Raw genomic sequence first — 24,052 nt, 5'->3', positions numbered from 1 at the left:
ATTGGACACTGCCTTAGTGCTTATTGGACACTGCCTTCGTGCTTATTGTACACTGCCTTAGTGCTTATTGGACACTGACTTAGTGCTTAGTGGACACTGCCTTAGTGTTTATTGGACACTGCCTTAGTGCTTATTGGACACTGCCTTCGTGCTTATTGTACACTGCCTTAGTGCTTATTGGACACTGACTTAGTCCTTATTGGACACTGCCTTAGTGTTTATTGGACACTGCCTTAGTGCTTATTGGACACTGACTTAGTCCTTATTGGACACTGCCTTAGTGTTTATTGGACACTGCCTTAGTGCTTATTGGACACTGCCTTATTGCTTATTGGACACTGCCTTAGTGCTTATTGTACACTGCCTTAGTTCTTATTGTACACTGCCTTAGTGCTTATTGGACACTGACTTAGTGCTTATTGGACACTGACTTAGTGTTTATTGGACACTGCCTTAGTGCTTATTGGAAACTGCCTTAGTGCTTATTGTACACTGCCTTAGTTCTTATTGTACACTGCCTTAGTGCTTATTGGACACTGACTTAGTCCTTATTGGACACTGCCTTAGTGTTTATTGGACACTGCCTTAGTGCTTATTGGACACTTCCTTAGTGCTTATTGTACACTGACTTAGTGCTTATTGGACACTGTAGGCTTAGTGCTTTGCTTTTACATTATCCTTTTTTATCTTAGTGCTTTCTTATGAATTTCAGTGGTCTCTTTTTTAGCATGTTGATTATAATTTATGTGTTGGCATGAACATCTAGCTTTATATGTCATGTCATGTCTTCGTACTGTGGTGTCACGTTCTGTGTTATAAACTGGGCTACATTCGCGTTACCGGTTGAAACGGTACGTGTGGCGCAGAAATTTTCCACGATAAACGAACACACTTGGACCGTTCTATAAGCAGAGCTAAAAATGCACAGTTTCGGAGAATAAAAAACAATGTATCAAGAATATTATGCCCTTCTCTCACGCGTCCACTAAATTACATAACGTATCTTAAAAACTACATGTGACTTGACATTGTTTTAGAAAGAAATAACGCAAACTAGCAATATTCAGCAGTTTAGTTTCGGCCAGGGACGTCTGGACCCCTCAATCTACACGTACCAAATTTTCCTGAGGTCAGCCTCGGTCCAAATCTGTACCTGTCGTTTTCTTTACAGGTTCAACCGGTTAAAACGTTTCAACCGGATACGCGAATGTACCCTTAGTCTTTAGTTTGCATGTTTTGTGTAGATTTTAGAATATAGATGTAGTTGTTTAACATTGTACGTATCTTACTATAATATTGTGATATCCATGTCTAGTCGGTAAATAGCTCTTTAGAGCTAATGTTATATGTTACAAATTGTCCGACTCTAAATAAATAATATTTGATTTGATTTGATTTGATTTGAAATGAAAATGTTTTTTTCTTTCAACTTAGAATTAAGGGAGGCCAAATATGCTACTAATGGACATGTTTATATGTATGTGTTGACACTGTTTGTTAGTGGCGCATTTGACACAAGACATGCATCCGGAGGTGATATAATTAGATTATGAATTTTATCTGGAACCTTAACTTGTATTTTAAATAAAAAAGCATTGATTCACTTTCCAATTAAAGAAAATCAGAGAGAATTGTGACGCCACTGATTACAACTACAGTTTGACATTTTAAAGCATCTGCACGTTGCAATTAGTTCTATCTGACGAAACATGCATCCTTAAAATATTTTGATTCGACATTCGGAACACCCTTTTCCAGAATATTTCTGTTGCACAGCACACAAGATGCTAACCAAAGAACAAGTGCAGAAGGTAACATCATGGTATTTACATATATGTGTCATCTCTTAAAATCAGATTATAAATATGCACAGTTTTATATTTCAGCTTTGATTCTTTTATCAGTTAAAACGGAATAAATCAATGACATGTGCCCATGTTCTAGATGATGAACCATGAACCTATATATTTGGACAGTCCAAGGGATGTAACTCTTATATTTTTAGGTCACCTCAGCGTGCGTCGTCCGTTATCATTTTACATTTTCAGCTTAAGCTGAAATACTGGCAAAGGAATTTCATTAATAATTTCATGGGAAGGTTAATGACATCTTCCTGACCAAGTGTTGTTATTTTTCGGGTCGATCAGAAATCCAATATGGCTGCCACGACCGCCATTTTGAAAAACTATTTTAAACTTAAAGTCAAGTTCTGCTGGGCCGATTGAACTGAAACTTGCCTTACTTGGTAGGAATGTTGTTAATTTTTGGGTTGGTCAGAAATCCAATATGGCCGACACGGCCCCAATTTTGAAAAAACAATTTCAAACTTAAAGTCAAGTTCTGCTTGGCCGATTGAACTGAAACTTGGTAGGAATGATCGACTCATGGTCCTGACAAACTGTTGTTATTTTTCGGGTTGATCAGAAATCCAATATGGCCGACACAGCTGCCATTTTGAAAAAACAATTTTAAACTTTAAATCAAGTTCTGCTGGGCCGATTGAACTGAAACTTGGTAGGAATGATCGACTTATGGTCCTGACAAAATGTTGTTATTTTTTGGGTTGGTCAGAAATCCAATTTGGCTGCCACTGCTGCCATTTTGAAAAACAATTTCAAACATAAAGTCAAGTTCTAATAGGCTGATTGAACTGAAACTTTGTAGGAATGATGGACTCATGGTCCTGACAAAGTGTTGTTATTTTTTGGGTCAATCAGAAATACAATTTGGCTGCCACAGCCGCTATTTTGAAAATAACTATTTCAAACTTAAAAACAAATTTTAATAGGCCGATTTAACTGAAACTCAGTTTAGGAATGATCAGCTCATGGTCCTGACAAACTTAAGTTAACGTTTTACTTAACTATGTTTTACTCAAATTGGTACATATTTCAACAACAAAAATAAATACCCTAGCACTCATGTGACCGTTAAGGCCCATATATGGGCCTCTTGTTATCATTTTTTTTTTTTATCAACAAGCTAAGCAAGTCATTCCATTAAAATTAAGGAAAATAGTACAAACTTTTGCTTTAATTTTGAGTTATTAATGCGTGATTAACAAGTTCAAAATCTACCATGCTTTGTCAAAGGAAACTTCAATCTTAGCATGGAGTTTGATACATGTTTTGACAAAAAAAACAACTTGAGGGAATAATCAGGTGCAGTATGGGAAAACAAAAAATGTAGTAGGAATTCACAGTTATATTAAGGAATTAATGAGCAAGAGATAACTTGATCAGACAGTTCGGTGAATACATTATTATCTAGTGGATGCTAAATTATTATGACAGGTAAATTCCAGATATATATTAATTTTGTGTATAATGTTATTGTAATACTTCTGCAAATAGTGCTCTCATGTTGTTCAGTTTTAATCTCCTTTTTAAAGGAAACAGCAGTACAAACTACCGATATATATTNCACCCACCCACAATAAGCTATTCCATAATACAAGTAGTAAAAGGGACAAGATTTATTTATTCAATCAATTCAAATTAATTTCATCTTTCTAGAAGATGACATTTTATTCTTCAGCTATTTTCACAATATAAATTTATTTTCAACCATATTTAGCTCAACGCTGTTATTTTGACGTTATGTTTTTAGCATGGCTGCAGCACTGAAAATGAGTATTTATTCTCAAAATGTAGAAGTTTGTTTCACTTGTTGGAAATATATATATGGGGAAAAAATTAAGCAGTTAATTAAAGATACGGAAATATTCCACCTTGAAGATTATGAACTATAACTGTTATACTAAAACTCTCAGGTAATTTATTTCATAACCACTCAGTTGGAATTACCCAATTTTTTAAACACAGCTATGAAAAAATCTGTTACTCCTATCATTAAAGTGTTTTATTCCCAAGATAATCAGGTAAATATACCATATTATTAAACCCCCTACTTGAATTTTATACCATCACCAGGAAGTTTTTACCCAGTCAAACTTTCTACTTTTGCTGGTTAAATTTATATTCGCTCAGCAATTTACTTTTGCCCTTCACATTTGATTACCTATGTATATGATATTGATTACAAAAAATTGCTGAAATGATAAATTTCCCTCATTACAAAGAGTGAAAAAGGTAAAAGTTTAACTGCAGGGAAAATTTCCCAGGATACAGTGAAAAAAAGGGGATATATACATTCTGTCACTGTGTCCATATGTATTTCAAAGTATATTTATAAGAGATCTCAAAAACCTCACAATAGAGTTACTTTATATTTACACCATAGTATGGTAACATCAAGTTCTGCACTTGCTTTGATTTTGGTGGTCATTCCTCAGTGTTAAAGGTCATACTTGACCACTTGGGGGTTGTAGGGTACATCTATGTGAGCCCTTGCTTTCTTTGTTGTTATTTTCTAACAAGGTTACTTTAGAATGGCTCATGTTCCCAGAATTGTGATTTTGTCCACAGTTTGAGGAGGATGGCTTCCTGTTGGTGGAGGATTTCCTGGCAGCAGAAGAGGCCGACACCCTGAGGCGGGCCTGCCACAAACTGGTTGACGACATGATTCCCGAGGAACACAACACTGTCTTCACCACGCTGGAGATGAAGAGGGTCTGTGTCTTTAAGAACTACTACTGTTATCACATGCGAGATATATATATTGGCTAAATAAGGCTTTCACCGAGGGATTTCTGTCAGTATCAACTGCCTTGATGTATATACCTGCACTATTAATAGTGAAGTTAATGTATTATTAATGATTCTCCCAATAATTTAATTAGTGACACATACTCCAAAATAATTTATCAATGGTCCCCCAAACTTTAGTTGATGATCCATCTCAGTAATCTATTTCATAAGATATTTCCTCTCAATTAATTTGATTACGATCCTCCCAAATTAATGTAGTTACCAGGTAATGATCCTACAATAATATAGTTGATCAATTAATTCCTTCCAATGATTTAATGATCCTCCCCAATTATTTATTTAATGATCCTCCTAAATAATGAAGTTGATGGCCTCCCCAATAGTATATTTTATAGTCCTCCCCAATATTTAGTTAATAATCCTCACCAATAATTTGAATTCAGTTGATTGTCCTTTCCAGTAATACAGTTAATAATCCTCCCTAGGTTAAAATAGTAATTTCCCCTATATTGCTGTGCTATTCCTAGATCTTGAGTGTGATTGCTCTTTCTTTACAGACAAGCGATGACTATTTCCTGAACAGTGGCGACAAAATCAGGTTTTTCTTTGAGGATGGAGCAAGAGATGATAAAGGTACTCATTCAAAATGTGCTCTGATTTGTTCAAAAAGACTGACAAATGCGAAAAGCAATTAAATATTAATGAAAATCTGTACAAAGTCAGAAAAATGGAACATATTTTGTGAATTTCAGAATGTGCTTGTTGTCATAAGTGTTGATTGCTGTGGAGTGATAATTCACCTATTCTGTGACTTTTTCAGGGCAACTCAAAGTGGACAAGCAAATATCACTGAATAAAATTGGCCACGGTAAGTTGGAAACTTGTTATTTTGTACTGAAATAAAGTAAATGAGATATACTGGAAAAGCCCTATCTGTCTGTCTGTAAAGACATATTGGTTTCTGAGCCAAATCATTACTTATGTAATGACAAAGAATTCTAGTCATTTTGGGGGTCAAGATCGTTTATTCAAAGTGTATCCCAGATCATCACTTGTACGAATTTTTCTTACCCAACTTATTTAAAATTATTACCAATGCAACATCTACAAACTTCAATCATTTTGGATTTCAAAGGTCTTACTCAGCATGATATGATCGATACTTAAAAATACATTCTGGACATGAACTCAGCATGTATTCCAGATTAGAATTCATTCGATTTAATTCCTTCTCTTTTAAATTTGACTCATTCTCACTTACACATTGGCCAATAATCCAATTTATTCTGGGGTTCAAAGGTCAAATGAAATGTTTGCTTATCTATCAAAAAGGCTATGATGAATGGATGTAATGATGTAGCATCCTGGGTCTGTTCCCCACCAGCTAGCACAGGTTTTACTTCTTCTTGTGAACCATAAGTCCTAGAGTCATGTCAATTGGTATGTAGCTTGCTGTATGAACTGCCATCAATTTTGTTCAGATAAATGACCTAGCCACACTCTCAAGGCCACAATGTCAAATGTGCTAAAAAATAACCCTCAAAATCCTCAAAAGATACAGGTGCCACCCAAGTCCTCATTTGATCAATAATTAATGGCATAGCCCTAATTATAAGATGTTTTCCTATAACTATTTTCATATCCTACCCCAAATCCATCTGAGACCTCCATATCAGCTGAAATGCAATTGTACAATCTGTGACATCGGTTGAACACATTTGTGGTTCATGTATTGCCAGTGTATGTTATGCATGCTTATATCACAAAGATTGTTATTGACCGTTTGTTTCAGCTCTTCACGTTCTCAACCCTGCCTTCAGAAAGGTAACATTCAGTGAAGGCATGAAGTCCATTGCCCGCGACATAGGACTAGTGGACCCTGTTGTGTGCCAGAGTATGTACATCTTTAAGGTGAGCTATTTGTAATCATGATTGCCTGTTAAATCAAATGAGTTCTAAGAAAGAATTATAAGATCTGTTAAAAAAAATCAATTTAAAAATTTAAGATAGTGCATGTATCACTAACAAAGTTAAAAGCTAGAATTTCTATCTATTCCTCATATATAGGGTTTTAAACAACAAATGTTATTATTTTTTCCAGCAACCTGGGATTGGAGGAGAAGGTATGTTCATTTAAATGTTCAGCAAATGTTATTACCGTATTTGGAAAAATATATTGCAGCACTTAGCTTTGTGAAAAATAAGAACCAAATTTTGAAGGTTTATATTTGTTGCTTGTAATGGGTTTATGATAGTAACACTTCTGCTCCATTTCATCAAAGGACTTTTTTCAAAAAATTATTCTTTGCAAAAACATGCATGGTCGTAAAAGTTTCCTGATAAAATAGATGTACCTGTATGTACATGTATACAGAATGAGCCTATTAGCTGCTGAGATTATTTTTAATGTTATCAGAGACGTATGTTATTAATTTTTTTTCAAATTTAAATATATTTTCTTATTTTAGTTTAACTCTCACAAAGTATTGGATAAAAAAAATTAAGTTAATACAATTTGTTTAACAGTATAGCTCATTTTTGAAAAGGTTTAAGTAGTATTAAGTTAAACAATTAAGTTTCGTTGATAAAGGAATGTACTGGTACTTGAATTTTCTCTTAATTGACAGTGGTGCCACTCATACTGATACCTTGGTTTGTTTTCATTGACAGTGGTGCCTCACCAGGACCAGACGTTTCTGTATACTGACCCTATGCGACTGTTCGGTATCTGGATAGCACTAGAAGATGCCACCACAGAAAATGGCTGCCTCTGGTTCCAGCCAGGCTCACAGAAACGTAGGTTTTTGATATGTTTGTTCTGCAGTGGTATCATGACAGAATAATCTTAATTATGTTTCGCATTCCAGTAGAACACAGGATTTAGACTATTTGTACATCCAGTGTTATGTACAGGCTCTATATTAGTACTCTTTAACTGGACCTTGATCATACTTTACATCATTGTAACTGGATGTGTTCTGACCTTGACCCAAGGTCACATCTCAAAGGTCTTGATCATGGAGCAGCTACATGTAAAGTGGGTATTAAGGTTGTAACTCTGTACACATTGGCTGGATTTTTATAACAATAAACCTAATTTTTGCCCTTAATACAAGGTGTGTCACGTCTTTTGACCCAAGATCATATCTCCAAGCTGAGGTCAAGGTCATGGAGCATGGACATCTAAAATGGGTGTCTGGTAAAAATACCATCGTTAAATCATGCAGGCATATTATGCATTCATTCAATGGTACACATTTTCATTTAGTATATCTATATTTTTTCTTGATTTTTGTGCTGACATGAAACCTGTAGGTGTTGTGGGATATTGAGAAAAAAAGTCTGTTTACAATTTGTGGTGATGTAGCTCTTAAAAAACACAAATTTATATCTGTATGATACCATTGTGATTTGTGTTTAGCTGGGCTATATGGCAACAGAAAAATGATCCGTAACCCAAAGATGGGCGAGGAGGGAGAACCCACCACTGTTTTTACCTGTGATGCTCCTAAGTATGACTACTGTGATTACATACCTGTACCTGTCAAAAAAGGTAGGTCATTGCCAAGTGTAGCGTGTGCTTTATGTGTGTTTAACCTCCATTTGTTATACAGTATATCTATAATGGGGAGGACCCCCCATATTACAGTTTAAGAATCAGATCAATTTAGCGCTCGTAATATAAATGTCCCATAAAAGTAAAGGACATAAAAAATCTCGAGTTCTACAATGTATAAATTTATTATATAAGAGTTGTCTCTGACAATCATGTAGTGAGATTCAACAGGTCAGTTCTTTTAGATCAAATAAAAAGGTGTGTGTTTAAGCTTTTATGTGTTAATACTGATCTTTGGTGCCTTATTAGTACTGAGTTTGATATAGAACTACTTATTTACTTAAGCTTGCACTCCTTGTGAGACCATAATTTATTTCACATACTACAGCTGTACTTATAATTTGGTGTAAGATTTTCATCTGATAATCTTGGATACATTTAGCATTAGTTGTATGAGAAGATTAGAAATGTTTGAGGGATACCTGTACATACCAGCGTGTTACGTTGACAGGAGGCTTGGTGATTATCAATGGCGAGGTGGTACACAAGAGTGAGCACAACAGGTCAGCAAAGTCCCGACACATCTACACCTTCCACATGTACGACCAGAGCAACACAGAGTACAGTAAAGACAACTGGTAAGTAGAGGTCAAAGGCTAGCAATGTGGGGGAGTACAAGTTCAAGGTCAATGGCTTGGGAGAGTGCATGTCAAAGGTCAACAGCTAGAAGAATGCATGTCATATTGCCGATACAATGTCAACAGCATGTAATAGACCATATCATAGTTATTGACCCTGCTGTGAAGATCATTACTACCAATACATAGGAATCAACAGTGACACATTAAAAAGAGAACAGGTCAAGGTCAATGAGGACTACGCTCACAACTACAGGTCAAAGGTCAACAGGAACAACACATGTCAGAGAACAGGTCAAAGGTTGACAGAAATAACATTGATTAGAGAACAGATAGGTCAACAAGGACGATGCCGGTGAAAGTACAGAGACAAAAAAAGAGTACAGGTCAAGTATAATAGGGACTACACTCTCAACTACAGGTCAAAGGTCTACAGGAACAACACATGTGAGAGTACAGGTCAAACTTTGACAGAAATCAATTTGGAAAAATTACAGAACAGAGTTAACTCATGAGACTGTTGGTCAAGAGCCATGAGGCACACCTGTCAAGATGAGAATACAAGTCATATAAGTCACAAACAAGAACTCATAAGATGCGGAAGTTGAAGACATCTTTTTTACTATAAAATGTGTAAAAGGTTTAGAAACATGAAAATAAGTGAATAAAAGTCTTGGAATTTCAGCAGTTTTCAAAATTGGATTTTTTTTTTTCAGTTAGTGCCTTATCAAAACATTGTATTTACTTAACGGTACTGGAAACATTGCTTATTGGGGTCTTCTACTTCAGAAACAAAGTCAATTCTGAGCAATCTTTTACTTAACTGATTCAGAGCTGTTGAAAATGCATGTAGAAAAATTATCTAAGAGATGTTGAACTTAAGTTGTGTTTGTAGCTGATTAGTGTTTTACTTTGCAGGTTACAGCCATCCAAGGAAGTGCCTTTCACCCCCCTCTACAGCACGACACCCGAGTAACCCTGTCCGACACGGAGTAACCCAACTTACGTACAATATTTAAACAGGAATATTAAATAACAAAGAAGAACAAATATGTATAAATTACACAAGGGTTGTAACATTTACCAATATTTTCAGGAGTAAAAAATTAGTGAAGCTAACACATATCTGATATCCAACAAAAAGGCAGTTAGGGGATAACCCTAATGTACTCCTATAACATAAGAGGCCGCTGGTCGTTTTTTGTGTCGCCTGCGAAAAGCTGGTGACACATAGGTATTGCGGCGTCGGCGTCTGCAGAGGTTTTCGTGCGATAACTTGTGTTTCCTTAGGCCGATCAAACTCAAACTTCATGCAGTGCTTCCTTACCAAAAGTGCTTGCTTGGGATTGCTCAAGCTTTTCAGGTCTGAAGGTCAAAGATCAAGATCACTGTTACTATAAATAGAAAATCTGTTTTCGTGCGATAACTTGAGTTTCCTTGGGCCGATCAAACTCAAACTTCATGCAGTGCTAAGCATACTTGCATCAATGAGGCGATGCTGGTCTTGCTTGTGGACACCATATTGGAGTGGAATGGAGACAATGAGTATCCATAGCAAGTTCCTTAAAACTCAGAGTATTCTTCCAAGAATAACAGATTATATAACAAAATGATGCCATCCAAAAACATAATCTATGATTATTGCTTACTTTTAACATTATTTCTTGAAATGAAAAGTGTATCTATTTCTTCGTAATCTCCCAGCTTCCTGCGCAGGCGACACATCCACTTCCGTGGAATTCTTGTTTTCTCTATCGGATATGATTTTGCCGACTGCGACATGGTGCCTGTCAGATGTATCTCGCTGTGTAAACCTCTAACACTGTTGGAGTAAACCCTTATTTAGATTGAGGTTGTGGCGCTACATATTTGTGAATATACTGCAATGAAAATTCAGTTTTCCTAGCAATGTGAAGCAGATACGATAAACATGGACAATATATATGCAGTTTTTCCTATCTCAAAATAGAAAAGAGGTCCATTACTCTAGAAAAAAACCATTGATTTAATATTTGATATTTATAATCAGGATAAATGATTCATATTACTGTTCAATCATGTCCAAAATGATTTTATATAATGATTTTATATGATGATTTTTAACTGATCGAGAATTACCTGGGTTGTAGAGTTATTGAGTGAATGGAAATGTATGGTTTGTAGTAGATATGAGAGGATTGGTAACAAATGGAAAATACTTTTCCCCGTTCTATAGAAATACACATGAAAAAGCCATTATATTGGTTATGTCAATTTAACCCTTTCATCCCTGTGTTACTTCAGTAGACTCGACCATGCATTGATATGGATAAGTCCAGTATGGTCCACAGTGTGGTGAAAGGATTTATTAATTTTAGTAATAATTTGGATAAGTGATTTCTGTTTTTATGGATCATGTCTCAAATGTGTTCTTTATTTTAATAATTTTAAAATCATGTCTCAGATGTGTTCTATTATTGATATTTTTATAGATATATACATCTTAATTGTATATTATTTAATGTAGATGCAATGTAATTGATGAAATATGGACAGATGTTTTTGATCAGTAAAATTTTGTATTTGTATCTATCCCTAGATCTTTAACAGCTTCTGTATATGAGATTTAGAAAGATGTGTAAATATCAAATGAAATTGAATCGATTTTCAAGCCATGTATAAACTCCTTGCATCTCCAAATTGTCAAATCAAGATGACACTTATGTATTTAGACCTGAAAAGGGTACATATATATAAACAGGGTACTTTATCATTTGATATGCGATGTGTTATACATTATACAGTGCAATGCCGGAGGATGAGCATGTTATCTAAATGTATGTGTACCGGTATTTGTAACCAGATGTATTCAAAATGTAAAAATTACATGTTAGGAAAATAAATTTGTTATCAAAATTGTTGATTTTTTCTTTTTCTTAGGGAAATACAACAGGTCCAGCTGCCCTTGGTAGTCATGATGTTTGCCTGCACTTAGTATGCATAGTGATACTCACCTTTTTTGGGTTTTATATTTTTTTATATGGTCATACCTGAATAATTAATGCCTTACTATCCATATCATGAATCCAAAATAAATTCTGGACTATAATGCTTTGCAATAAAGGGAGATAATTTTCTATGAAAATATAATTCATGGTCACAGACAAACCCCTATACTGAAATATAAACTGCAACTCTTCCTTTATAAAATTCATATCAAGCCAGTGTTACTATTGTCCTTCACATGTTATCAATAACAATTATTATTAAATGCTGTGTTCTCCTACATATTGGCTGTGTAGAAAAAATTACGCCCTTGTTTTGGATGGTGAAAATTGAATCAAGGTCGAAACTTTCCTGGGCATGCAGTAATAGATTGAATGAACCCTTTCACCACTGTAGACTAAAATGGACTCATCCAGATCAATGCATGGTAGAATCTACTAAAGTTACATAGGGGTGAAAGGGTTAAGTTATATGCCTGAAAGGCTTGAGCATTATTTCAACTGTTAACACAGTGCTGATAAGTGTATACCATACGGTACACATTTTGACAGCTACTGATGCCCTTTATATAATTAATGATAATTTGATAGCTTTAAAAGTAAAGAAACACAAAAATTTCATTCTTAGTGTATTTTTTTTTTTTTATTCCGTGTAAAAATCTTGATTATTTTCACAAACACAATGATTACAGTTGTTCTGTAGGCAAGCCTACCCTTACACCAAACACATTTCCTGACTTGATTATTTTAATGTGAAGCAATGACAGAAATTAAAAAAAAAAAAAATGATATTATACTTACTTTATTTTTTCTAAATATTATGACTCGTCTTTGTACAATAAAGTGAAGGTTATACTTGGCTTGTTCTTTTAAAGTCATATCCTCTTATGAGGTTGTTTCTTACTTGTATTTTGGCCGCTGGGGTTTGATTCCCTGATCAGAAATGAAAAGGTATGGGGTCACCTGCCCGACCACATGTTTTCTCCGGGTACTCTGGTTTCCTCCCACATTAAGGTTTCCTCCCACATTAAGACCACCTGTATGTACGCTTATATCCAGGCCAACCAGAGTGATTAATATAAGTTGAAATAATTGTTGTAAAATAAATAAAGTTTATAATATGTATGGAGGTGTCATTTATATAAATTGAAACACGAGGTTTACGGCGTTGATTATTCAAGTAAAGAGCCGTGAAGAGTTCTAAGATTGCCAAAGTTTATATTTCAGCCACTTGAGGTTCACAATGTTTGAATTTGGAGTAAAAGTATGATAATGAGAATTTTTGAGCCAATAAAATTTGAGATCAAATTTAGATGATAATTTATACAATGAGGACAAAAAATCGTGCATCTATATATATGTCACAAAAATCTGTACAATCGGACAAAAATGGAGCACATTCATACCATGATAGACAATTTCACACATTTTCACCGTCAATAAAAATCTACGATTAATAAGAATTAAGACTAGGTCACATTGCAATCATCACTTCAAGTTTCCACAAGATGGCAGGGTTTATTTTTTAACCTGTGTATAGCATGTATGCAGTTACATTCCCCGTTTACACTTTATCAAACTGTAGGTGAGGGAGTGAGCTTATAACGTCAGTTATGGGAAAATGTATCCAGTAGTAAATCGTAGTTAGTAAAAAAATCACACATCTCAAAATCTGGACTGTGGTTTTCAGAACTGCCCGCCTAAATAGTCGCAATATTTACAATAATCTGGAAAATTGTTTATTTTGAAATTATTGTTTGAAATAATATTGTCCAAATTAAGAGGTTTAACACTGTAATCATTTACTGTAATCAATGAAACTTGATCTGATGTCAGCATAATTAATAAGCATCTATTGTAGATTGATAAACATATAAATAGTATCTATCAATTAAATAAGGCCACAAGTAAATTGAAGATAGCAGCACTTTGGTTGGAAACATCAAATATTAAGCTAAAAAAACTTCTACGTTGAAAAAAATCTCCATAAAGAAAGTCAAATTGCAAAATATGCAAGAGAAAAAAACGCACATGAAACACTACAAAAGCGGCCTTGGTTTAAACAACGGTACAATAGTTGGAGGTCCAGAGTTCAAATCTCTGGACCCATTTTTACACTCCCAACACTGTTGGTGATTTTTGTTGTTTATTTCATCTTTATTACTGTATTATTCATAAAAGATCCACAAGATGTGTGTCTCTTTTAAGAAATGATTCATCAAAGCTATTGCCAAGTTGGAAAAATGGTTTCCAGTGTATATCCGTTAGTTCCATTTGTCGGGCAGTGGTTCAGTGATCCTTATACACAATGAAAAAATTCCCACATCAAACTTTGTATTTAGTCCAATCAAAACCTGAATCCTTTGATTGCACATTTCATGTACGTTAAATATAATAACCGTACGAACACCGGTCATTCCTTTTTGGACTTGATAGCATTGATGGCCTTGGAGTAGCCGACTGCAGCATTAATTGACCAGACTGACATGCCGACCATCCCGAAGTAGATATGCCACTGTGTCCAGTAGTCGGTGGTTAGCTGGGTATAGAGCTGGGCCGTCACTAGCAGAGCGTTCACCTAGCATCAAAATGAATACCCCTCATTAGTGAAATCATTAGTGGCCTGCTTTCTTTAACAGAACATGTTTAGGAATATAACTTAAATATGTACAACTATTTCAAAATAATGTTTCATTTGTTTCAAACATTGTTTTTTAATGATCCGAATCATGTTTTAGTTGATAAAATGTGTTCCCAAAAAAATATCTCCTCAAAAGAAATCTTAGTCATCAAGAACTCAAAATGACCTTTAAGAGATCAGACGTCCGCCATTTCGCTGCTAAATGAAATCTGTTTTATATGTTCTACCTGGTTTTTCATAATGCTATTAATCTGAAACTCATACTTACAATAAGTCTTATTGTAAGGAAGTTGATTTTTCCCGTTATAGATGGGAAATTAGGAGCTCTTCCCGAGATGATGGCGGAATTGAAAATGAATGCTGCAAACATACGGACGATGCATAGATGGAGGCCTCTTAGCTTCTCTTTACACTGAAAAAAGAAAATGGGACACTTTTGCTCAATTAAAGAGTGTTTACCCACATTCAAGTTTATCACTGTAACAATAGAGATTTAGTGATGTAGTGTTTCTGAATTCAGAAATAGATTCATTTAACCCTTTCAACCCTATGTAACTTTAGTAGACTCTACCATGCATTGATCTGGATGAGTCCATTATGGTCTACAGTGGTGAAAGGGTTAATAGCAGTATAAATTATTTACATGACCAGCTTTTAAAGTATTTCTCTGTATAATAACTTTTAAGCAAATGAGAAATAAATCATATACAGTTTGAACATGTAGCATATTACTGCAGAAAATGAAATGTGAAAGTTAATTTCAGTTTTCATTTCATATGAACCAGTATTTCTTATAGCTGGTAAACATATCTCTATCTGTGACCTTGTGGGTCAAGGTCAAATTAGTTAAACAAACTTGTAAGCAAGGGAACTAACAATATACTCTTAATGTTATTACTTTATAAATTATGGGTATTTGTGCCATTTTGTGGGAAGATTTTGATTTACCCATAAAACCTTTGAAATTGGTAAAACTTGATGGTGTATTTCTACTAGAGGCTTTGGGTACCTTTAAAATAAAGCTTTCACAAATTTAACTCCCATGATCTAAAAAGGAAGGTCAAAGGCATTTATATGGACAAAATTTAAAGACTTTTATGACGATGATCCAATCATAAAGAAAGTGCGTCAAGGTCATTTATCTCAACAAACCTGAAAGCCCTTTGCCCAAGTGGCTTCGTGCAAATATCATAAACCTAAGCCTGTATGTTATTCAAAGGAAAACTTTTAAATATTTTAATACCGACATCTAATGACCTTGAAAATGTATCAGGTAATTCTTTAGAATAAACCTGATACCCCTTCATCTCAGCATACCCGGTCCTACTGGCAAAATTTCACGATCCCATTCCTACTATCATTATCAAATTTTATTTGTGTTTTCCATGTTTCTACTTGTTTAGAATGATAATACAATGAATTATGAATTATGAAATTATCATAAATGTTCAATAAGCAATCAATGAAAAGTGGGTCCACAATACTATTGATAGTGATGGGCAATCCGTTTAAAATCATAATCGATAATTGGTTTGTAATCGGAAGTAGTAAACCGATTAATGATCGATTGCATAATCGGTTCATAATTTCATGGGACTGAATACTAAAATAAAGTGAGAACACTACCATAACATCAATAGACAGAGTTGTTAACTATACACTACCATAACATCAATAGACAGAGTTGTTAACTATACACTGTGTTTTGTTCTTTAATAATGAATGGATTTCATGCAATTTTTATGCAGTTTTATCAATCATATAGTAAAAATCATAAGAATATATGACTTTCAGTACATTTTTCACACTGAAAATTTTTAACACTTTGATTTTAATAAAGAACCGATTATATCGATAATGGAATTTGTAATTGATAATCGGAATGGGCAAAGGGCAAACCGATTGATTTTCGATTATAATCGATCATCAGCCCATCACTAACTATTGAATAGGGTTTTTGGCACTTATGCTTTTACTGTACCTGGAAGCCTAACATTGGTCCTGGGAAGGTAAAGAAAAGGAATGCAAACAGAAAGGTCTGTACAAAATCAATGCTCAGGAACATGTTCAACCATCCATGGGAGGTTTTACCTCCTCCGTAATCTGTGCTGCTCACGGCATATATAAGGTTACCAAGCAACCACAGACAGTCTCCATAGATACCAAAATACAAGGCCTAGAAAAGAAAACACCAGTAAGACACCATTAACACAATTTGTATGTGTAGTAAAATTCAAGCAACAATTAAAAAATCTGCGTCATGTTCGACAAAAATCGAGCGATTAGTCAAAATTATACATCATGCTTTACATTGCACCTTAGGATATATAACATCCAGTGGAACCTGTCTAATCTGACCCCCTTAGTATTTAGACATCCTGTCAAATCAAATCAGCCATACATGCAGCTACAATCCTATTTCTTTTGAAAATAACCAAATTAATACATTGGATTCTGATGCCTTGTCTAATCAAACAAATTTGATATGGTGTCAAATTAGGCAGATTTCAGCGTTTCAGCATTTACCAGGTAAAAAAAATATATGGAAATGACTTATAGGTAATCAAGAATGTGCATACATTTAAATGAAGCCACTGTTGACACTATAACTTGGCGATTCAAATTTTAACAAGGCACTGCAGAACATATTTGTCTACCGTTGCAATTGGGAGTACAATGTAATAAGAAATTTTAGTGCCTATATAAAGCAAAATGTTGATGATATCTAATATTCTAGTTTTCGTAAACGTGATCTTAGAAAGATTGAAATATCAACTTGTAAAAGAAAACCTGTTTATGAACATGTGTTTAAGTTTCGTAACATTGGATAAGACAAAAAACACCATATCACATATGAATAGGATACGTAATACAAAAATACATGAAGCTACTGAAACTACAAGTTACCTCCCTTAGAACAATCAGCACATGTAGTTTCCTATGGTTAATTCATAAAATGTGTGTATCATTTGGTTAATCCGTTCATATCTTGTAACTTATGTGACATGTATAATGTTATTTAGACTTTACCCATAACCACATAATTGTTTTATTGTTTATAATCTTGTTTTATATAATATTGAAGATTAAAAACATCCCTTAATGCAATAATAACTAACTGTACTGTCAAATGTTGAACTTAATAGCAAGCATAAGTACCGCTGGATTCCATGAAGTGCCTTTTTTCAAATTGTTGTAGCTGTGTATCCTATCCAAGATGTAAATTGAGATTCCCTGAAATAAACAAGACGCATAAATAAAAAATTCAGAAATCAATTCATATAACACAGTGAAAACAGAAGCATACATTAGGTATGTTTTCTTAGATTCTGAAACAAAATGGTATGTCAATTCTCCAATCATGATGCTAATGTAATACAATTATAGTAAAACTTAATAGTTTTTAATAACAAATTGAAGTCCATTTGGGCTGGTGTGTACATTTAGATAAAAAATGTAATTCAACTTGAAATTTCGGATACCGAAGCGTTCTTGTAAACGGCAAATTGTAAAATGGTAAATATTTGCTCAATTTTTATCCCCCAACACAACATGTGCGAAGGATATAGTAATGACCTCCATCCATCTGATGTACCTGTATACCAAGTTTTATGATCCCAGCTGAAATACTGATGAAGACATGCTATATCTTACACCTCATTAGGTGATGTTTATGATCATATCTTCCTGTATGTTTATATGAATTGAGTCCATAGTTTTGCAGTGGTGGATATTGGCAACTGGTTGCAATTTTTGTTTTTTAACCTTTTTGTTTTTGAGGGAAAGTTAGACATGGGGGTAAAAATCATGTAAAGAGTAAGCAGTACCAGTAAGTATATGGAGAAAAAAATCAACATTCGGCTGCATTTGATTTAAAAATTGCAAGACGGCAAAAATTTGAAAAGCTGAAAAATAAAACAGTTTACATAGAGATGTGTAGATATTAATGCAAAACTGTAGTTTTTGTGATACGTACAATGACCCTTCCCCAAAGAACGGATGTCTTCGCTGTTTCGTCTTTTGTGATCAATGCGCAAGCAGCAAACATTGCAGTTCCAAATACCATCAGCCCAAACATGCGTAACATATGGACATGTACGCCATCCACCACACCGTCCGTCTGATAACACAAAAAACTATATTACCAACTTTTAAACAGTAAAATCCAATCATGGTTTCTTCAATGACCTCTTACAGGTCCAGTACACTCTGCCGATTGAGCTATATAGCTGTAAAGACCTATAATAGCTCTATTGACCTATCTGAAATAGGTCTTTTGAGCTATTTTCAAGTGATTTTCTTTTTTAAGGAAAACGGAACAAAGTCGCATTTAAAAGAAGATTGTATCATTAGGTTGATAACAAAAGACATTAAATATAAGTATTCTTTTTTTTTTTAAATGATGTAAAGAATTCGGAAATTTTACATTTATGAAAAATGAAAATAAACATCTAACAGTATGCTTTTTGTAGTCAACATTACCATAAACCTTATTGTTTTAAGCGACTTTGCTTTAATTTAATGAAATTTGAAATCTGAGAAAATATAGCTCAATACAGCTATAAGTTATAGGTGTATAAAGCTATATAGGTCTTTATAGCTATATAGCTCAATCGGCAGAGTGTACTGGACCTGTCTTATGGGACATCAATTGCAATCATATCAGAAACTATTAAATTCAAAAATAGATTTTAAGAAAAACAACTGCGCACTTGCATCTAAGTAATTTAAAGACTAATGATTAATGAATATTGCTTGATTTGTTATATATATATTTATTGATTTCTGAGATCCAGTTCATTTTCGCCATGTATGCAGTTTACCCAAGGTTGTTTCACTCTGTAACAGGAGAAAGAAAATGTGCATGGCCAGACCAGGATTCGAACCAGGGACCCTCCGAATTTAAGACGGACGCTCTACCAATTGAGCTATCTGGTCGTTGACCACTGTTGACATGCATTTAATTTCTGTTATCATTTCATGGCGGGTCTTCTCATGTGAGGGAATGTTGTCAACCTGGGTAAAACTAATCAAACAATGTCAGATGACGACATTTCGAGATACTTTCGACAGGCGTCCCAGTTATCATAATTTATATCCGATAAAAAATGAATCGGTCGACCAGCGACCTCTGATACATGATTGATAATGGCGTCGCAAGCACCTGCAGATCCAAGTGCTTCTCCGGAAAAAAGGTACATGCAACCACCAGCAGTAGTGAAACCATTGTATCTGCTGTCATCCAAACATTCTTTCCCCACGGAATGATAACCAAAAAGGCTACGGTTATCACCACAGAGTAGAAATTATCTGCAAGAAATTCCAGCATTTTGACCGGTAATATTATATTTCGAGCGCAATCCAAGTCGGTGGCACGTTTGAGTGAAAGGAATGCTAATGTGCACGTTTGACAGACCCTGATTATATGATTATAAATATAGAGTTAAATACGGTACAGCACCTGGCGGATATTTGTAGGAGTGGATCCATGAATTTTAGTTATGGAGAGCGCAACAGGCGTGGATCCATATTTTATGAAGGGTGTGTAGCCCCATGATCTGGGTCCAGGAGCAAAGCCGTGTGGGGTTGCCGCCCACAGAAGCTGGAGAAATATTAGCACTTGTATACAAAAAATCTCGTCGTCAGAAGCTACGTTATCGCAGCTAGAGAAATATGAGTAAATAAAAAGATTACAGCTAGGATGTTTTTTTTATATATATTATGAACATGGGCAAATCCATAAAGCAAGAAGCTAGAGAAATATTATGGGCAAAGGTGGATCACTGAAGTTTAAAAAAAAATTCTAATGTAGGGCCTAGATCTATTAAGTTATTTCTGTATAATACTTGCGCCAGGCCTGTGTGCGAACCTTGAAAGTGAGCTGCCCCTCTTGGCGATACCCTCTTCTGCTTATGCCAAGTAATGTCCACAATCATCACATTGATTATAATGACATTTTTGTTTTTATAATCAACCTTGTTATTTATGCGGAGTGAGGCAAATTGTTTAATGTGTCATGCCACGGAATTAGATTAGATGTTATCCAAGTCCGTGTCCGTGGTCATGCTTAATAACATATGTCCTATTCCTTCATTTTCCTCATTTGTCTTTCTCTTACTTATTCTTCTATACTTATCCTATTAGATATGTCATATTTAATGATTTTTTTAATGGATGTTTTGTATTTTTCCTTTTCAAATAATAAAAAAAAATCTTTTAATACACTGGACCATTTAAGCAAATATTCTGATTTTAATATTTCCTTTTTAAATTGGCATAAAACATGTAGACAATACAAGTAATATAGGGGGTAAGTATTGTTGCTGGAAACATTTTTTAAGTTAAAGGCTACCACTGCATCCGAGTTGTACCACAAAGAAGAGTTCCACTCTGACTTTTTTTTAATTCTTTTTGAGTATTCTTCCTTGTTTACAGAAAATAAAGTAACCAAAAAGAAGTTCTGCAGGTATAGCTTCCTCTTTCAACATTTCATAAGGTTTGCAGACCCAAAATTTGACACCCATTTATATGTTGCATAATTATTAAGATTTATAATTCTGGATGGCAACATTGGTCAAGTGTCAAGGTCATGATTTTAGGCTAGGTATTTCAAACTGATTCCATTTTTTATTTCTATTTTCAAGTATTTTAAAACATGTTTTATTCTGTAAAATGCATTGCAATTTTTAGGATTTTTATGAAATACACCCTTTCAAAAAGGACTGAAACAAATTCTTTACAATAGTGACAGAGGTAATACCCAGTAATTATCTTAACTTGTTGGTACCCTTAAGCTTCACAAGAAAACATCTTACTTTAATTGATGTCTTTGTGGGGATATTCCATTTGCAGCAGGTTGCTGTAAATAACTGGGTTTATTTTTGTATATTGTCGCAAGGAATCTAATTAAATTGAAACAATATGACAATATTTTCTACAGTGTTTACCTGTCTAATCTGACCCAGTGGTACAATGTATAATTGCGTTGGACGTCACAAAGGCAGGACTTTCCTATATGGTGTCACTCTTCTTCTGCTGGCAGCAGCACCATCAAACTTTCGCATTTGGCTCGGGTTTTTTCACAGATGTACTTGATAAAAGTTTTGACTTCTTCATTGCAATTCATGAAACAGATCCTGAATGCGGCCTATATTTCCTGGTCCGGCAGCTATTAAAGCGTCCTCATAGTTTTTAAGTTTTTCTGTTGAGCCATGTGTTATATGTGTTAATTGTATCTCAAAAAGTCCTAAGCAAATAAACTTACAACTCTGCCAGTTTCCTCATCAATGTTTTTGTGCTTAGCTGTGTTTTTTGTTGTATCTTCACGTACTAAACTTGCACCACAGGGTCACGTTACAATCACACATATGCTATACTGATATGGGTCACAACACACATAAACACGTGTATGTTTATGTGTGTTGTGACACATATCAGTATAGCATATGTGTGATTGTAACGTGACCCTGTGCTTGCACTGAAGATTTATTCAACTGGGCAGTACATGAATTCAAACATTAATCCTATAGTTTGTACAGTCCATCAGCTTTGTTAGTTTGACCTATAAAATATTTGAATTGATTAGAAATTGTTGTGCTTAGCCCTGTTTCTACAAAAGTAAGAGTGCATGACCAACCAAGCTCATAAACAATTCGTGGTTATTCTATCTGGTTGCTTGCTTCGGATGCTGAAATTACCTTGGTTTCTTGGTCCAGCATCCCCATCTATATTTTGCAATATCTCAATGCCTGATTCATATTGCTGGATTTCACCTAAGACTTTTCATTATCAACATTTTAAAGTTTAACAATTACGTAAATGTAATAGTTTCAAAATTTCAATTTCAATTTGAACTATGTTAAAGTTTGAAATAAGTAAATATCATAACTGAAAATTTGAATTGTCCTACAAACTTGGCCATGAATACATCTTGGGCCATGCTTCTTATACTCTGGATTTGAATCTGGTCCACCATTCACAAATACCAAATAAAACCTGTGTATAATGACACACTGCGTAATTCAACTTATATGTTGGATTACACAAGTTGTCCAATAAGGCAGGTTTCACTAGTACTGTACATGCATATTTCAACACTCATTGTTTGTTTTTGCAAATAAATCTCATGGCAAAAAAGAAATGGTATGTTGGTTAATAAATCTTGCATATTAGTACTTCACATCTGATTTTTACCATACTTGATTGCTATCTCGATTGTCTGACTGACTGCAGTTACTTCCCTTAGTTGATGGTGTATTCCTAACCCATCGGTAGAATTGAAAAGAGAACATGCCGATTTTTCAAGATACAGAAACACTGCGATTCCTCACTTTGATTAAAAGTCAAAAGTCAATTGATATTAGATGTTTAAGGTAAATGGTTAAAATGAAGATAACCTCCTTTGTTATCTTAAAGTTGTGTTCTATTCAGTTCTACCAATGAACTATATTCTGCAGATCCTCTTTACATGTAATTTCAGATAGTAACTGTAAACACACCTACTTTGGAAGTATGATGTATGTACATTTACCCAGGTGAACTAAATATCACCTAGCTTAAGGTATTTCATACAGGTTCATGTCAGTGTATATAGTATAAGATTGGCTCATAACTTTTCCTCAAAATGATAAAAATGTGGAAGTTGGTTGGTATACCCATGTCAGGAAAAATGTCAATAATGACCTTTGCAGAAATTATTTGTTGAAAATATTGTTGACTTTGTCTGAAAAGTAACATTTGAATGCAGAATTCTAGTGGCGCAAAATTGCAATGAATAATGGAATTAATGAAAAAACTTACCTGAACATGCATTCCTGAAGTTTCCATTTATTGACTATTATCGAGAATTTTTTTAAAAAAATGTGTCGAATCTCCAGAAAAACAGCATATATTTTCACTGAATAAATCACAACTGAACATAAAGCCAACAAGGCTTCCTGAAGTTGGGAAAAAGCATGCAAAGCAAGTGCGATTTTACCTGTACACCTTTCAAAACACCTTCAGGTTCTCACTCATGTAATCTGGCTTGACTTGTATCAATAGCCTTGTTAGCTTCATGGATTATTGTAAAATATCCAATGAAAATACATGCCATCATTCTTGTATTTTCTTACATTTTTCTCGATAATGGTCAATACACGGATACTTCAGAAATGCATGTACAGGTAAGTGTTTTCATGAATTATAATATTCAATGCAATTTTGCGCCACTAAAATTCTTCTGCATTGAAAAATTACTTTTCAGACAAAATCAAGAAAATATTCGACAATTAATTTCTGCAAAGGTCATTATTGACATTGTTCTTGACATGGGTATACCAACCAACTTCCATATGTTGTTCATTTTGAGGAAAAGTTATGAGCCCATCACATACTGTTTACACTGACAAAGGCATGTATGAAATACCTTAAGTAAGCTTTAAGTATTATGATTTGTATTGTTTTATTTCTATTTCATTTCTATTCATTGTATAGCAGCAGTCACTATGGACCACTGATTTATAATGTATTTAGTGGCCACAGGTATACTTCACCTGTAGCTCCACTATAGTATAGTATAGTATAGTATAGTAATTACCTACATGGTTCTGTGTGTGCGTGCAAAGTCATGTGACTGAGTTGTC

The 24,052-nt window shown here is 34.4% G+C and overlaps 2 protein-coding genes and 1 non-coding gene across 3 annotated transcripts; 1 reads left to right on the top strand and 2 right to left on the bottom strand.

The window, feature by feature from the left end:
• The first annotated feature begins 1,745 nt into the window (after positions 1 to 1,745).
• On the top strand, positions 1,746 to 10,047 carry LOC110467444 (phytanoyl-CoA dioxygenase domain-containing protein 1-like). Its single transcript, XM_021524615.1, has 10 exons — positions 1,746 to 1,811; positions 4,428 to 4,571; positions 5,168 to 5,243; positions 5,431 to 5,478; positions 6,403 to 6,521; positions 6,712 to 6,733; positions 7,281 to 7,406; positions 8,032 to 8,163; positions 8,678 to 8,804; positions 9,723 to 10,047. The coding sequence occupies exons 1-10, from the start codon at positions 1,785 to 1,787 to the stop codon at positions 9,778 to 9,780; spliced, it is 879 nt and encodes a 292-aa protein (XP_021380290.1). The 5' UTR covers positions 1,746 to 1,784; the 3' UTR covers positions 9,781 to 10,047.
• A 462-nt stretch (positions 10,048 to 10,509) lies between these two features.
• On the bottom strand, positions 10,510 to 19,806 carry LOC110467446. The gene is made up of 6 exons (XM_021524616.1): positions 19,594 to 19,806; positions 18,406 to 18,549; positions 17,589 to 17,663; positions 16,411 to 16,605; positions 14,698 to 14,841; positions 10,510 to 14,366 (listed from the first exon to the last, which is right to left on the bottom strand). The coding sequence occupies exons 1-6, from the start codon at positions 19,756 to 19,758 to the stop codon at positions 14,202 to 14,204; spliced, it is 888 nt and encodes a 295-aa protein (XP_021380291.1). The 5' UTR covers positions 19,759 to 19,806; the 3' UTR covers positions 10,510 to 14,201.
• Trnal-uaa lies at positions 19,295 to 19,367 on the bottom strand. Its single transcript has one exon. It is a non-coding gene; the product is annotated as a tRNA-Leu (tRNA).
• Positions 19,807 to 24,052: the final 4,246 nt, after the last annotated feature.

Source organism: Mizuhopecten yessoensis, unplaced genomic scaffold, assembly GCF_002113885.1.
Source record: "Mizuhopecten yessoensis strain PY_sf001 unplaced genomic scaffold, ASM211388v2 scaffold11173, whole genome shotgun sequence".
In the NCBI taxonomy this organism is placed as follows: Eukaryota; Metazoa; Mollusca; class Bivalvia; order Pectinida; family Pectinidae; genus Mizuhopecten; species Mizuhopecten yessoensis.
Note: the sequence above shows the minus strand (reverse complement) of the source record. Positions and strands in the feature narration are given on the sequence as shown.

Bases quoted from the DNA above. Each gene is read 5' to 3' on its own strand.
- LOC110467444 (XM_021524615.1), top strand. From the start codon at position 1,785: ATGCTAACCAAAGAACAAGTGCAGAAG. The intron at 1,812-4,427 runs GTAACATCATGG...TTTTGTCCACAG, and splicing joins CCAAAGAACAAGTGCAGAAG to TTTGAGGAGGATGGCTTCCT. The intron at 8,164-8,677 runs GTAGGTCATTGC...TTACGTTGACAG, and splicing joins ACCTGTACCTGTCAAAAAAG to GAGGCTTGGTGATTATCAAT.
- LOC110467446 (XM_021524616.1), bottom strand. From the start codon at position 19,758: ATGCTGGAATTTCTTGCAGATAATTTCTACTCTGTGGTGATAACCGTA. The intron at 17,664-18,405 runs GTACGTATCACA...TGTTTATTTCAG, and splicing joins TTCTTTGGGGAAGGGTCATT to GGAATCTCAATTTACATCTT. The intron at 16,606-17,588 runs GTACTTATGCTT...TTTCTTTTCTAG, and splicing joins GCACTTCATGGAATCCAGCG to GCCTTGTATTTTGGTATCTA.